General features: G+C 27.5%; 3 protein-coding genes across 4 annotated transcripts; 2 read left to right on the top strand and 1 right to left on the bottom strand.

Moving 5' to 3' along the window:
• The first annotated feature begins 20 nt into the window (after positions 1 to 20).
• LOC107071104 (protein arginine methyltransferase NDUFAF7, mitochondrial) lies at positions 21 to 1944 on the top strand. Of its 2 annotated transcripts, none has more exons than XM_015329811.2 (6): positions 21 to 133; positions 201 to 570; positions 641 to 748; positions 818 to 1105; positions 1197 to 1313; positions 1419 to 1944. In XM_015329811.2, exons 2-6 carry the CDS (start codon positions 244 to 246, stop codon positions 1935 to 1937), a joined length of 1359 nt encoding a protein of 452 aa, XP_015185297.1. In that variant the 5' UTR covers positions 21 to 133; positions 201 to 243; the 3' UTR covers positions 1938 to 1944. The 2 variants fall into 2 exon arrangements, with proteins under 2 accessions (XP_015185297.1, XP_015185296.1); XM_015329810.2 differs by having other exon boundaries at positions 112 to 137.
• Positions 1945 to 2161: 217 nt separating this feature from the next.
• LOC107071103 (pre-mRNA splicing factor cwf19l2) lies at positions 2162 to 5148 on the bottom strand. Its single transcript, XM_015329808.2, has 8 exons — positions 5057 to 5148; positions 4763 to 4903; positions 4258 to 4674; positions 3573 to 4167; positions 3341 to 3483; positions 2722 to 3249; positions 2455 to 2637; positions 2162 to 2336 (listed from the first exon to the last, which is right to left on the bottom strand). Exons 2-8 carry the CDS (start codon positions 4895 to 4897, stop codon positions 2211 to 2213), a joined length of 2127 nt encoding a protein of 708 aa, XP_015185294.2. The 5' UTR covers positions 4898 to 4903; positions 5057 to 5148; the 3' UTR covers positions 2162 to 2210.
• A 324-nt stretch (positions 5149 to 5472) lies between these two features.
• Positions 5473 to 7888, top strand: LOC107071095 (odorant receptor 13a-like). Its single transcript, XM_089178593.1, has 9 exons — positions 5473 to 6110; positions 6192 to 6311; positions 6394 to 6511; positions 6612 to 6873; positions 6963 to 7085; positions 7168 to 7258; positions 7342 to 7478; positions 7558 to 7690; positions 7771 to 7888. The coding sequence occupies exons 1-9, from the start codon at positions 5967 to 5969 to the stop codon at positions 7819 to 7821; spliced, it is 1179 nt and encodes a 392-aa protein (XP_089034719.1). The 5' UTR covers positions 5473 to 5966; the 3' UTR covers positions 7822 to 7888.
• The last annotated feature ends 1517 nt before the right edge of the window (positions 7889 to 9405 follow it).

The following is a 9405-nucleotide window of genomic DNA, read 5'->3' as shown; positions in this document are numbered from 1 at the left end:
AGAATTCATAAGTGCTCACCCCCTATTAATTTAAAGCGTGTACGATTTCAACGACACGTGCAGACAAAATATGAACTAAAGTGCAATAGGGGAACAAAGGAGGAGGACAGTATTCCTACCATGCGATTACTCTGTCGGTATATATACAAACTTGTTAGGTTATAATCGTAGTTTATAATCATTAATTTTTTTTATTATAGAAAAAAAACAACAAACAAACAAACAAACAACGATAATACAAAGATGACAAAAATTTTACGTATATTTAATAAAATACTTTTAAATCATGGATCATCAACTAATATATTGTTGAAACAAAATCTTAGATCCGTGATAAATTTAACAAAATATTATTACTCATCTGAAAATTCTTCTAATGTTAAGAATAAGAAATCACCTTTGTATCGTCAATTGTATTCTAAAATGATGACTTGCGGACCATTGTCCGTGGCTGAATATATGAAAGAAATTTTAACTCATCCTAATGTCGGTTATTACATGACAAAAGATGTTTTTGGTCTTAAAGGAGATTTCATAACTTCTCCAGAAATATCTCAACTGTTTGGAGAAGTGTGTAATTTAAATGAAATTATTTTTGTCCTCTTGTGATATATTCATAAGATTATGTATTATTTTGTAGATAATAGCTGTTTGGATTATTAACGAATGGATTAAAATTTCTAAAGATCCCTTTCAGCTTGTCGAATTAGGTCCTGGAAAGGGAACATTGATACAAGATGTTTTACGGGTACATATTTGTTAATTATAATATTATAACTTACTCTTATTGTTAATTAACAAATGTTATATTTTATAGGTATTTAAAAAGTTACAATTTCTTAACAAAATATCTATACATTTAGTAGAAATCAGTCCAGCTTTATCTAAAATTCAAGCACAGAATTTATGTACACATGTAGAAGAAATTAATCTTGCTGATTCTAAGACACAAATTAAAGAAAATTCTATAGGTCATTATAAAAAAGGTATTACAGAAGATGGCATAGAAATATATTGGTATTATTCGGTTACGGATATTCCTAAAAAATTCAGTATATTTCTTGCACATGAATTTTTTGATGCATTACCAATACATAAGTTTCAGGTACTTGAAATGTAAAAATATAAAAAGTGTTTCACTTTTTGTTCTTACTTGTAACGATTCACTGCATATGGTTGTTGCAATCAAATTTTAGAAAACGGATCAAGGCTGGAGTGAAGTCTTAGTGGACGTGATTCCAGGAATAGAAGAAGAGAAATTTCGTTACGTTTTATCCAAAGGGTTGACTCCTGCAGCTAGAGTTTATATATCTGTATATTTTCATTTATATATATATTTATAATTTCATTTCATTTATACAATATATATATATATATATATATATATATATGAATTATATAAATCAATTATATTTCAGGAGGATGAATCGAGAGATCACGTTGAAATAAGCCCTCAAAGTTTAGTCATAATAGATTATATATCATCATTTTTGATGGAATGTGGAGGTTTTGCATTAATTATTGATTATGGTCACATAGCTGATAAAACAGATACCTTTCGTGCTTTTAGAAAGCACAAATTGCATGATCCTTTATTAAATCCTGGTTCAGCTGACTTAACTGCGGATGTTGATTTTTCATTAATACAAAAAATTGCATTAAAAGATAACAGAGTAATATCTTTTGGTCCAATAAGTCAAAGAACATTTTTAAAAAATCTTGGAATTGATCTAAGATTAGAAATGATTTTAAAGAACTCAACCGATGTTCAAAAGGAACAAATATTGTCAGGATATCATATGATAATGGATGCTGATAAAATGGGAGAACGTTTTAAAGTATTATCGCTATTTCCTTATGTTTTAAGTAAATATATGGACAAATGGAAAGTCGATGGATTTAAACAAGAAAATAAAAATGAGCAATTACAAAAATAAAAATAAATTTTTTGAAAATTTTATATTTCCCCCTGTAACAGTGCAACATTATTTACAAATGAAAATTATTTTCACGTTCTTCTTCTATTGCAATAATATCTTCATATATACAGACCGAGAGTAACCTCTCGAGTGCAAAGAGTTAAATATTAACCCATAATAACATATAATAATATCTTCTTATATACAGACCGAGAGTAACCTCTCGAATGCAAAGAGTTAAATATTAACCCATACATTTTTATCAAATGTATTTACATAATTGTTAACTAATTAATGTTTATATTTGTCCCATGTTTTCTTAAAATTTAATACCTTTTCTCTTTGTTGTTCAAAAGTTTCCCTTTTTGGTTTTCTCCATAGATTATGATCCAAATCTAATATTCCACCAATTATTTCCTACAATAAAGATTAACAAAGAAATGAAAGAAAAGAAAAAGAGCAAATTATTTATTAAATATATAAAACTAATATGTAATATATTTTCTTTATAAATCATAAGCAGAGCGTTAATTACCTCAGCAAAATTGGTCGGGAACATGCGTTCATCTTCAATTACATGGGCATATCCATCCTTATCTCCAAATTCTACCATAAAATATGGTAATCCTTTTGGTATTGATCTACGTAAATCCTTGTTTTGTAAATCAATAAGTTTTTTGTTGATGCTCCATTCAGTTTCACATTCTAACAAGGCTTTCTATAAATAAAATTAATTATTAAAAATATTGTCATACAGAGATCTTAAGTGCTTAATTAGATTTCAAAAAATACAATTTCTTACCTTGAAGTACATGGGTGCTAAATCTGCACTTTCATTGGGCATTGGAACACATTCCAATTGCATGTGTGGAAATCTATGACGATTTTTATAGATTTCAAAAAATACTGGAGTTTGTTCGGAATCCATAAACATTTTAATTAATGTTTGTTTAAAAATCTTCATATTCTCCCAAACATCTTCATCTAATTGCAATTGACAAGATACATGTTGTAAAGGTGTTAATATACAATGTCCAGTTACTAACGATACTCTGGTCGGAAGACTAAGACAAATGTTAGAGTCCATTGCAACAATCATATGCTTGATCATATTTTTGGATTCTAAGCACCACGAACATCCTTCCAGACTTTTCGATATTCTTTTATGTTCTTTAATCGCCCTCGCTTTATCTCGATCATCTTGTCTACTATCCGTATCTGCTCGTGCAATTTTTTCTTCAAATATATCGTTCATATCCATGTTCTTAGATGCAATTTTAACAAACGCAGCATTGTCATCATCCACAGAACGTCCTTTTTCGCGCTGAAACTATTGATAAAATGTTATCATTAGTATCTAAAGTATATTCATACTTTTAATATTAATTTTACAATAATTACACTATTTTTTTTATTCTTACCAGTTGTTGCAATGAATATTTATCGTCATCACCGAAGTAACGAACTCGTTCACCAGAAACATGTGTTTCCACGTTCTTATTCTTTTTAGATTTAGTTGAAGAATCTTTAGGTTGACACCTTGGTTGTATGGGTCTTGTAACACCTATTAGATCAAATTTTGTATTAGAATAATGATCAAAAACAATAAAAAAATAAAAAAATCTAATATTAAGTGTATATCAATACTTGTACCTTTTGAATCTGTTCTTGAAAGAATAATATTTTCTGTTTCAGATTTATCTGCTTGATTTGAACATTCTCTTGCTTTTTCTAATTGTTCCTTTAAACGATTTGCTAATTCATTATCACCCATTAGTTCAGCTTTGATAATTTTTGCTCCTAATTTATTCATTTCTTCTTTGGTTAAAATATCACTTGATTGTATGTTTGATTCAAAAGTTTGTTCGTCCTTTTCCACAATTTTTTCAGTAACTGTTTCTTCTACATTTAATTCCGATTGATTTCTAGTACCATTATCTTTTTTCCAATTTTTTGAACGATGTGAATTTGACTTATTTGAAGCTGCTGATGATGTGTAACGATAATCATTATCATCTGCAGGTTTTTGATAATTTGGTTTACGCAATGGTTTATCAGATCTATAAGGTTCACGTTTTTGTTCATTATCCCGATTTCGTGATTTATACCAAGAACGATCCTTTTCTGATTCTCTATATCTATTAGAGTATCTATCACGATAACGACTATTATTAAGTTCATAATTTTTATTATACTTGGAGGATGATTGTTCCGCTTCTGCTATCATTGCATTTATAGTTTCTAGAGACTATATAAGAAAATGAATATTGAATATTAATGAAAAAAAATATCAGATAAATATTGAAGAAATATAAATGATATTTGTCTATATACTTACACCCCATCTTTCGGCAGCTATTTCTTCTAAAGATTTTCCTTCCTCCAAAGCTTGTTCTTTAGCACGTTGCAATGACCTTTTTAACCAAATAGGATCCATTACTTTTTTATTGACGAATTTGTCAGGTTCATTTTGAGGTAAACCAGTACCTCCATCTTTCCAATAAGGATTTAATTCCTTATTACTTTGTCCTGGCTTATCAAGGATTGACGAAGTATTATTATCTTTCTTCTGTAATTCCTGTTTACTACTTTGTAAATCAGACCGAGATATACATGGAAATAAATTTCCAAGAGTCATCCATTCGTCTCTCTTAAGAGACTCTTTTGTATTATTATCTGAAGTAGTTTTTTGTACAGATTGTATAGTTTCAATAGTTTTTTCAACCCAAACTTCATTGTCACTGCCACTACTAGTCTAAAATATAATAATATACATACAAAAGTTAGAAATTACAAATGGTATGGAGACAATAAGACTGAGCATTTTATGAATTAATATTTACATTACTGGAAGTTGAGGGACTACGTTTCATCTTCTTCCTACTTTCCTTATCTTGTTTTTTACTATGTTTCCTTTTTTTATCGTTTAAACTCTTATGTGACTTTTTACGTGAAGACATTTCTTCATCAGACGCCATTTTAACCTATAAATTATTATTTAATGTATACAATTTATAGATTTTTTAGTTTATAGAATAACGATATAAAACATAAAATTATTAATAATTTTAATTAAATTTAATAATTTATTATATTTATTTAATTAAATTTAATAAATGTAATTAAATAATTCTTACCAATTAAATAAATTGTTAAATAAACACGTATTAAAAAGATATAAAAGACGAAACAACCTTCACCACTAACAGTTAAGCCTCTACTGAGTCATACATATGATTTTGCAAACGAGTGCGCATGCGCAGACTAGTGCGCATGCGCAGACGAGTACGCATGCGCGAACTAATGCGCATGCGCAAAAGAATGCGCATGCGTAAACGATTAGCGCGACATTTGAAGAAAAAAAAGAACTAATATGCGCGTATTCCTTTTATGAATGAATAAAAATGTATAAATAAATAAATAATTATTTTATTAAACAATATAATAGTTAAATAATAAATATTAAAATCTACTTCATACCTTAATTAATATTTATATTTATTATATATATTATAAAACATAAAATCTTTAATAATAGTAGAACTCTTTAAAAACAAATACACGTATAAAATTGATAAATACGCTTTTAAGTTACACTGTAAAAAATAAAAAATAAAATGTATCTTTGAATAAAAGCTGACTCAATTTTCCATGAAAAAAAAAACACAAATAATATGTAAAAGTTAGCAAAATAAAATTATGCATTTGTCAAAAATAAGAGTAATCCATGGGTATATACTGTCTCTAAGTATACTTAGTTGAATAATAAACCGACGACATATACTCGATTCTATAAGTCCTATATGTTTGGCATTAAGAAAATTACATACCTTCTATCCCTAACAATAAGTTTGGTTCTTCAAACAATATCTTATTTGTGTGGCAAACACAATTGGATGATTGATACTTGTTTCCTTCTTTTTGGTTCTATACAATCATATTTTCGGATAAATGTAAATCTTCTCTGATTATTTTATGTCGACTCCTCCCAATAAGACTTCTTTTTAACTTCGATCACTTCAGAATACTTGGTATTTTTGAAACGCTATGGACGCTTTCGATCACCCCTACTATAGGCTCAATAAAAGACTATTATTACTTCTAGGACAATGGCCTTATCAGGATACCAGTGAACATCGTTTTCGTGTTTCCATAGTGAGCATCGCTTTACTTAGTTTCTTATTACCACAGGTAATAAAAATAATATCTTTTTTTATATTGTACCTGTGTGTGTGTATTCATTAAGTCCCAATTACATACTATTAGTAATAGATAACATTGCTTTGCACCTGTAACGGAGACGTTCAAATTATTATCCAATCTATGGCACCTATTTCTGCATTATTGGTTTGCGCTTTTAAATACTACACCGTTGAATTCAAGAGAGATAATGTAAGTTTGTTGTACTACATTTGTTATTTATAATTTTAATATATTTTATTTCTCTCTATTTCTCTCTCTTTCTCTCTCATAGATAAAACAACTTCTGGAACATTTAATAAATAATTGGAAATTATGTAGAACTAGAGAAGAATTGGAAATTATGCATAAATTTGGAAGAGAAACTAAATTACTTACTTTTTGGTATACAAGTAAGATTACAATTTACTAGAAATAATGTAGAATATTCCTTCTTTGCTGATATATTGCATATTGTTAATATTAATAATATATATATTGTTTTTTTGAAAGTATACATATATTCATGTATGACAATGTTTCTCGTATTACCATTTTTACCATGTATCATGGATATCGTAGTACCATTGAATGAATCTCGTTCTTTAAAACCAATATTCAAAGGCGAATACTTTATCAACGAGGATGAAAATTTTTTTCCAATTTATTTACACATGAGCGTAACTATAGTAATTGCTATAACAACGTTAATTACAGCAGATAATCTATTTCTTATGTGTAATTCACACATTTGTAGTATATTTGCAGCAGTTGGGTAAGAAAAATTTAATCCATGATCGCGTTCTAATATTTTTTCAGTCTCAATGATGTGTAATTAAATAATTTAATCAGATATAATTACAGATTTCGTTTGGAAAATTTTTTAAAGGATCAAACTGATTCCATATCTTCCTTAGATCAATTATCAAATCACAAGTGTTTGGAAAATATTCGCTATTCTATAAGAAATCATGCAAATGCATTAAAGTTTGTATACCATATATTACACATATATGTATATAATAATTAATTATTATATTTAATATATTATATATTGTTTATTGAAAAGGTTTGCTGAACTCATTGAGTCTTGCTTCTCAATATCATTACTTCTACAAGCTGGCTTAAGTTTGGTTTGTATGAGCATCTCTTTGTATCAAGTAATTATTATAAATATTATTTCTTTTCTTTTTCTTTTCTTATTATTAGGAATAACTTCTAATATCTCTGTATTCTTGCATAGATACTAATAGTTCTTAAAACATCAGCAGAATCGGTGAGGTTTGTCATTTTTGCCATTGCTCAATTGGTTCATCTTTTTTGTATGTGTTATCCTGGTCAAAGAATGATAGATTATAGCACCGATATACGTATTAAAGCGTAATTATAATATATTCATATTTGTTAATTAAATACTTTAATTGTTTAATACAAACCGCGTATATTTATTTATTTCTAGATACAATGGACTATGGTATAAAGCACCATTGGCAATTCACAAATTTTTAATATTGATAATACGAAAAAGTTTGGAACCATCTTGCTTGACTGCTGGAAAAATATTTGTATTTTGTTTAGAAAGTTTTGCTACAGTATGAACTATAATTATTACAAATATAAATATTCTATTTAAATAATTGACTATTAATATTACGTTTGTTTTTCTTTTCAGATTTTACAAACTTCTACTTCATATTTTATGGTAATTTCATCCGCTCAATAATTATAAATATTATAATAATAATACTAATAGATTGTAGTTTTGAAATATACAACGTTTCTATTCACCAATAATAATTGTTTGACTTATTCAAATTAAATACTGAATAGTATTTAAAAAAAAAAAAAGAAGGTTTATAATATTAAACCTAATTAGGATAAATAAAATTTTTATAATTGAATATTTAGAGTTTTTATAAAGAAAAGAAATGAATAAAAAAGAATTTACCTCAGAATAAAATCTTCGATTTTTTCTCCCCGACAAAAGTACGAGGAAACGAAAATATAATAAAATGATAGTATAAAGAGACTAGTATCTACATATACTGGGTTAACAATCCAATATCGAATCGGTTGAATAATAAATCTGTTACATTTACTTCATTCCTTCTACATTTTACGTTTGACACCAAGAAAATTATATACCATTTTACCTAACAGCAAGTTTCAATATGTAGTTTTAGAGATAAACACATCTTACCATGTGTTAAACTCGTTCGAGGGATAATATATACTTGTTCTTTTCTTTTTGATTCTATAGAATCATATTTTCAGAATAAACATGGCTTATCTCTGATTATTTTATGTCACCTTCTCTCAATAATAAAGGGAATAGCCTTTTTTTTTAGATTTTTTGATAACTTGAGAACAGTTGATGTTTCTAAAACACCATGAACGAACAGATTTTTGAACATTCTTACTATAGGCTTAACAAACGTCTCTTGTCAATGATAGGACAATGGCCTTATCAAAATATGAATGAACGTCGTTTTCGTATGTGCATTGTGATTAGCTTGCTGATTAGTTTTACTGCTTGTCAGGTAATTTATATTTACTCTTCTTAAGTAATATCAATTTCAAATAAGTGAACATATTTATTAAAAATATTTAACTTGTCAAATGAACGATAGGTATTCTTGTTCATTACAAATGGAGATGTTGACACTTTTCTTGAAATTATACCTGGATTAACTACGGTATTATCGATCTCTTCCAAATATTCTATGTCTTATATATGCAGAAATAAAGTGAGTTAACTTTATTTTCTCGCATTAAAATGAAGATTTATATATTAATGTTTGTCACTATTTAGATTTTTCTTCTTTCATAGATTAAAAATCTTTTCGATCGTATAATAGAAAATTGGAAATTATGGGAGTCCAAAGAAGAGATGGATATCATGCACAAATATAGTGAGCAAGGAAAATTATTAACTTTTTACTATGCCTGTGAGATTAATGTAGATTATTTATACTCTTGTATCGCATTGAAACAATATTATTAATATATTTATATTTTTATCTATTATATAGCTTATATATATTCGTGTATGACGTTGTTCCTTATAATGCCATTTTTTCCATTCTTTATGGATATAATCATACCTTTGAACGAATCTCGTTCTTTGAATCCTATATTTAAAAGCGAATATTATATTGACGAGGATCAACACTTCTTTTCAATCTATTTTCACATGAGTATAGTCATCGTTACCGGAATAACAGTGTTAATTTCAAATGATGTTCTTCTTTTGCTACTCAACTCACACGTTTGTGGTTTATTCACAGCAGTGGGGTAACTTCATTTT

This window comes from Polistes dominula, unplaced genomic scaffold, assembly GCF_049000335.1.
Source record: "Polistes dominula isolate Pdom_NZ unplaced genomic scaffold, Pdom_raw_medaka contig_11, whole genome shotgun sequence".
In the NCBI taxonomy this organism is placed as follows: Eukaryota; Metazoa; Arthropoda; class Insecta; order Hymenoptera; family Vespidae; genus Polistes; species Polistes dominula.
This window is presented reverse-complemented; position numbering and strand designations above follow the sequence as displayed.

Excerpts from the sequence above, each read along its gene's own strand:
- LOC107071104 (XM_015329810.2), top strand. Across the intron at positions 749-817 it reads TGATACAAGATGTTTTACGG|GTATTTAAAAAGTTACAATT; the intron begins GTACATATTTGT and ends TATATTTTATAG. Across the intron at positions 1,106-1,196 it reads TACCAATACATAAGTTTCAG|AAAACGGATCAAGGCTGGAG; the intron begins GTACTTGAAATG and ends ATCAAATTTTAG.
- LOC107071103 (XM_015329808.2), bottom strand. The coding sequence starts at position 4,897 with ATGGCGTCTGATGAAGAAATGTCTTCACGTAAAAAGTCACATAAGAGT. Across the intron at positions 2,638-2,721 it reads TAGCACCCATGTACTTCAAG|AAAGCCTTGTTAGAATGTGA; the intron begins GTAAGAAATTGT and ends TTTTATTTATAG. Across the intron at positions 2,337-2,454 it reads TCCCGACCAATTTTGCTGAG|GAAATAATTGGTGGAATATT; the intron begins GTAATTAACGCT and ends TCTTTATTGTAG.
- LOC107071095 (XM_089178593.1), top strand. The coding sequence starts at position 5,967 with ATGGACGCTTTCGATCACCCCTACTATAGGCTCAATAAAAGACTATTA. Across the intron at positions 6,874-6,962 it reads AGTATATTTGCAGCAGTTGG|ATTTCGTTTGGAAAATTTTT; the intron begins GTAAGAAAAATT and ends ATATAATTACAG. Across the intron at positions 7,086-7,167 it reads AATCATGCAAATGCATTAAA|GTTTGCTGAACTCATTGAGT; the intron begins GTTTGTATACCA and ends TTTATTGAAAAG.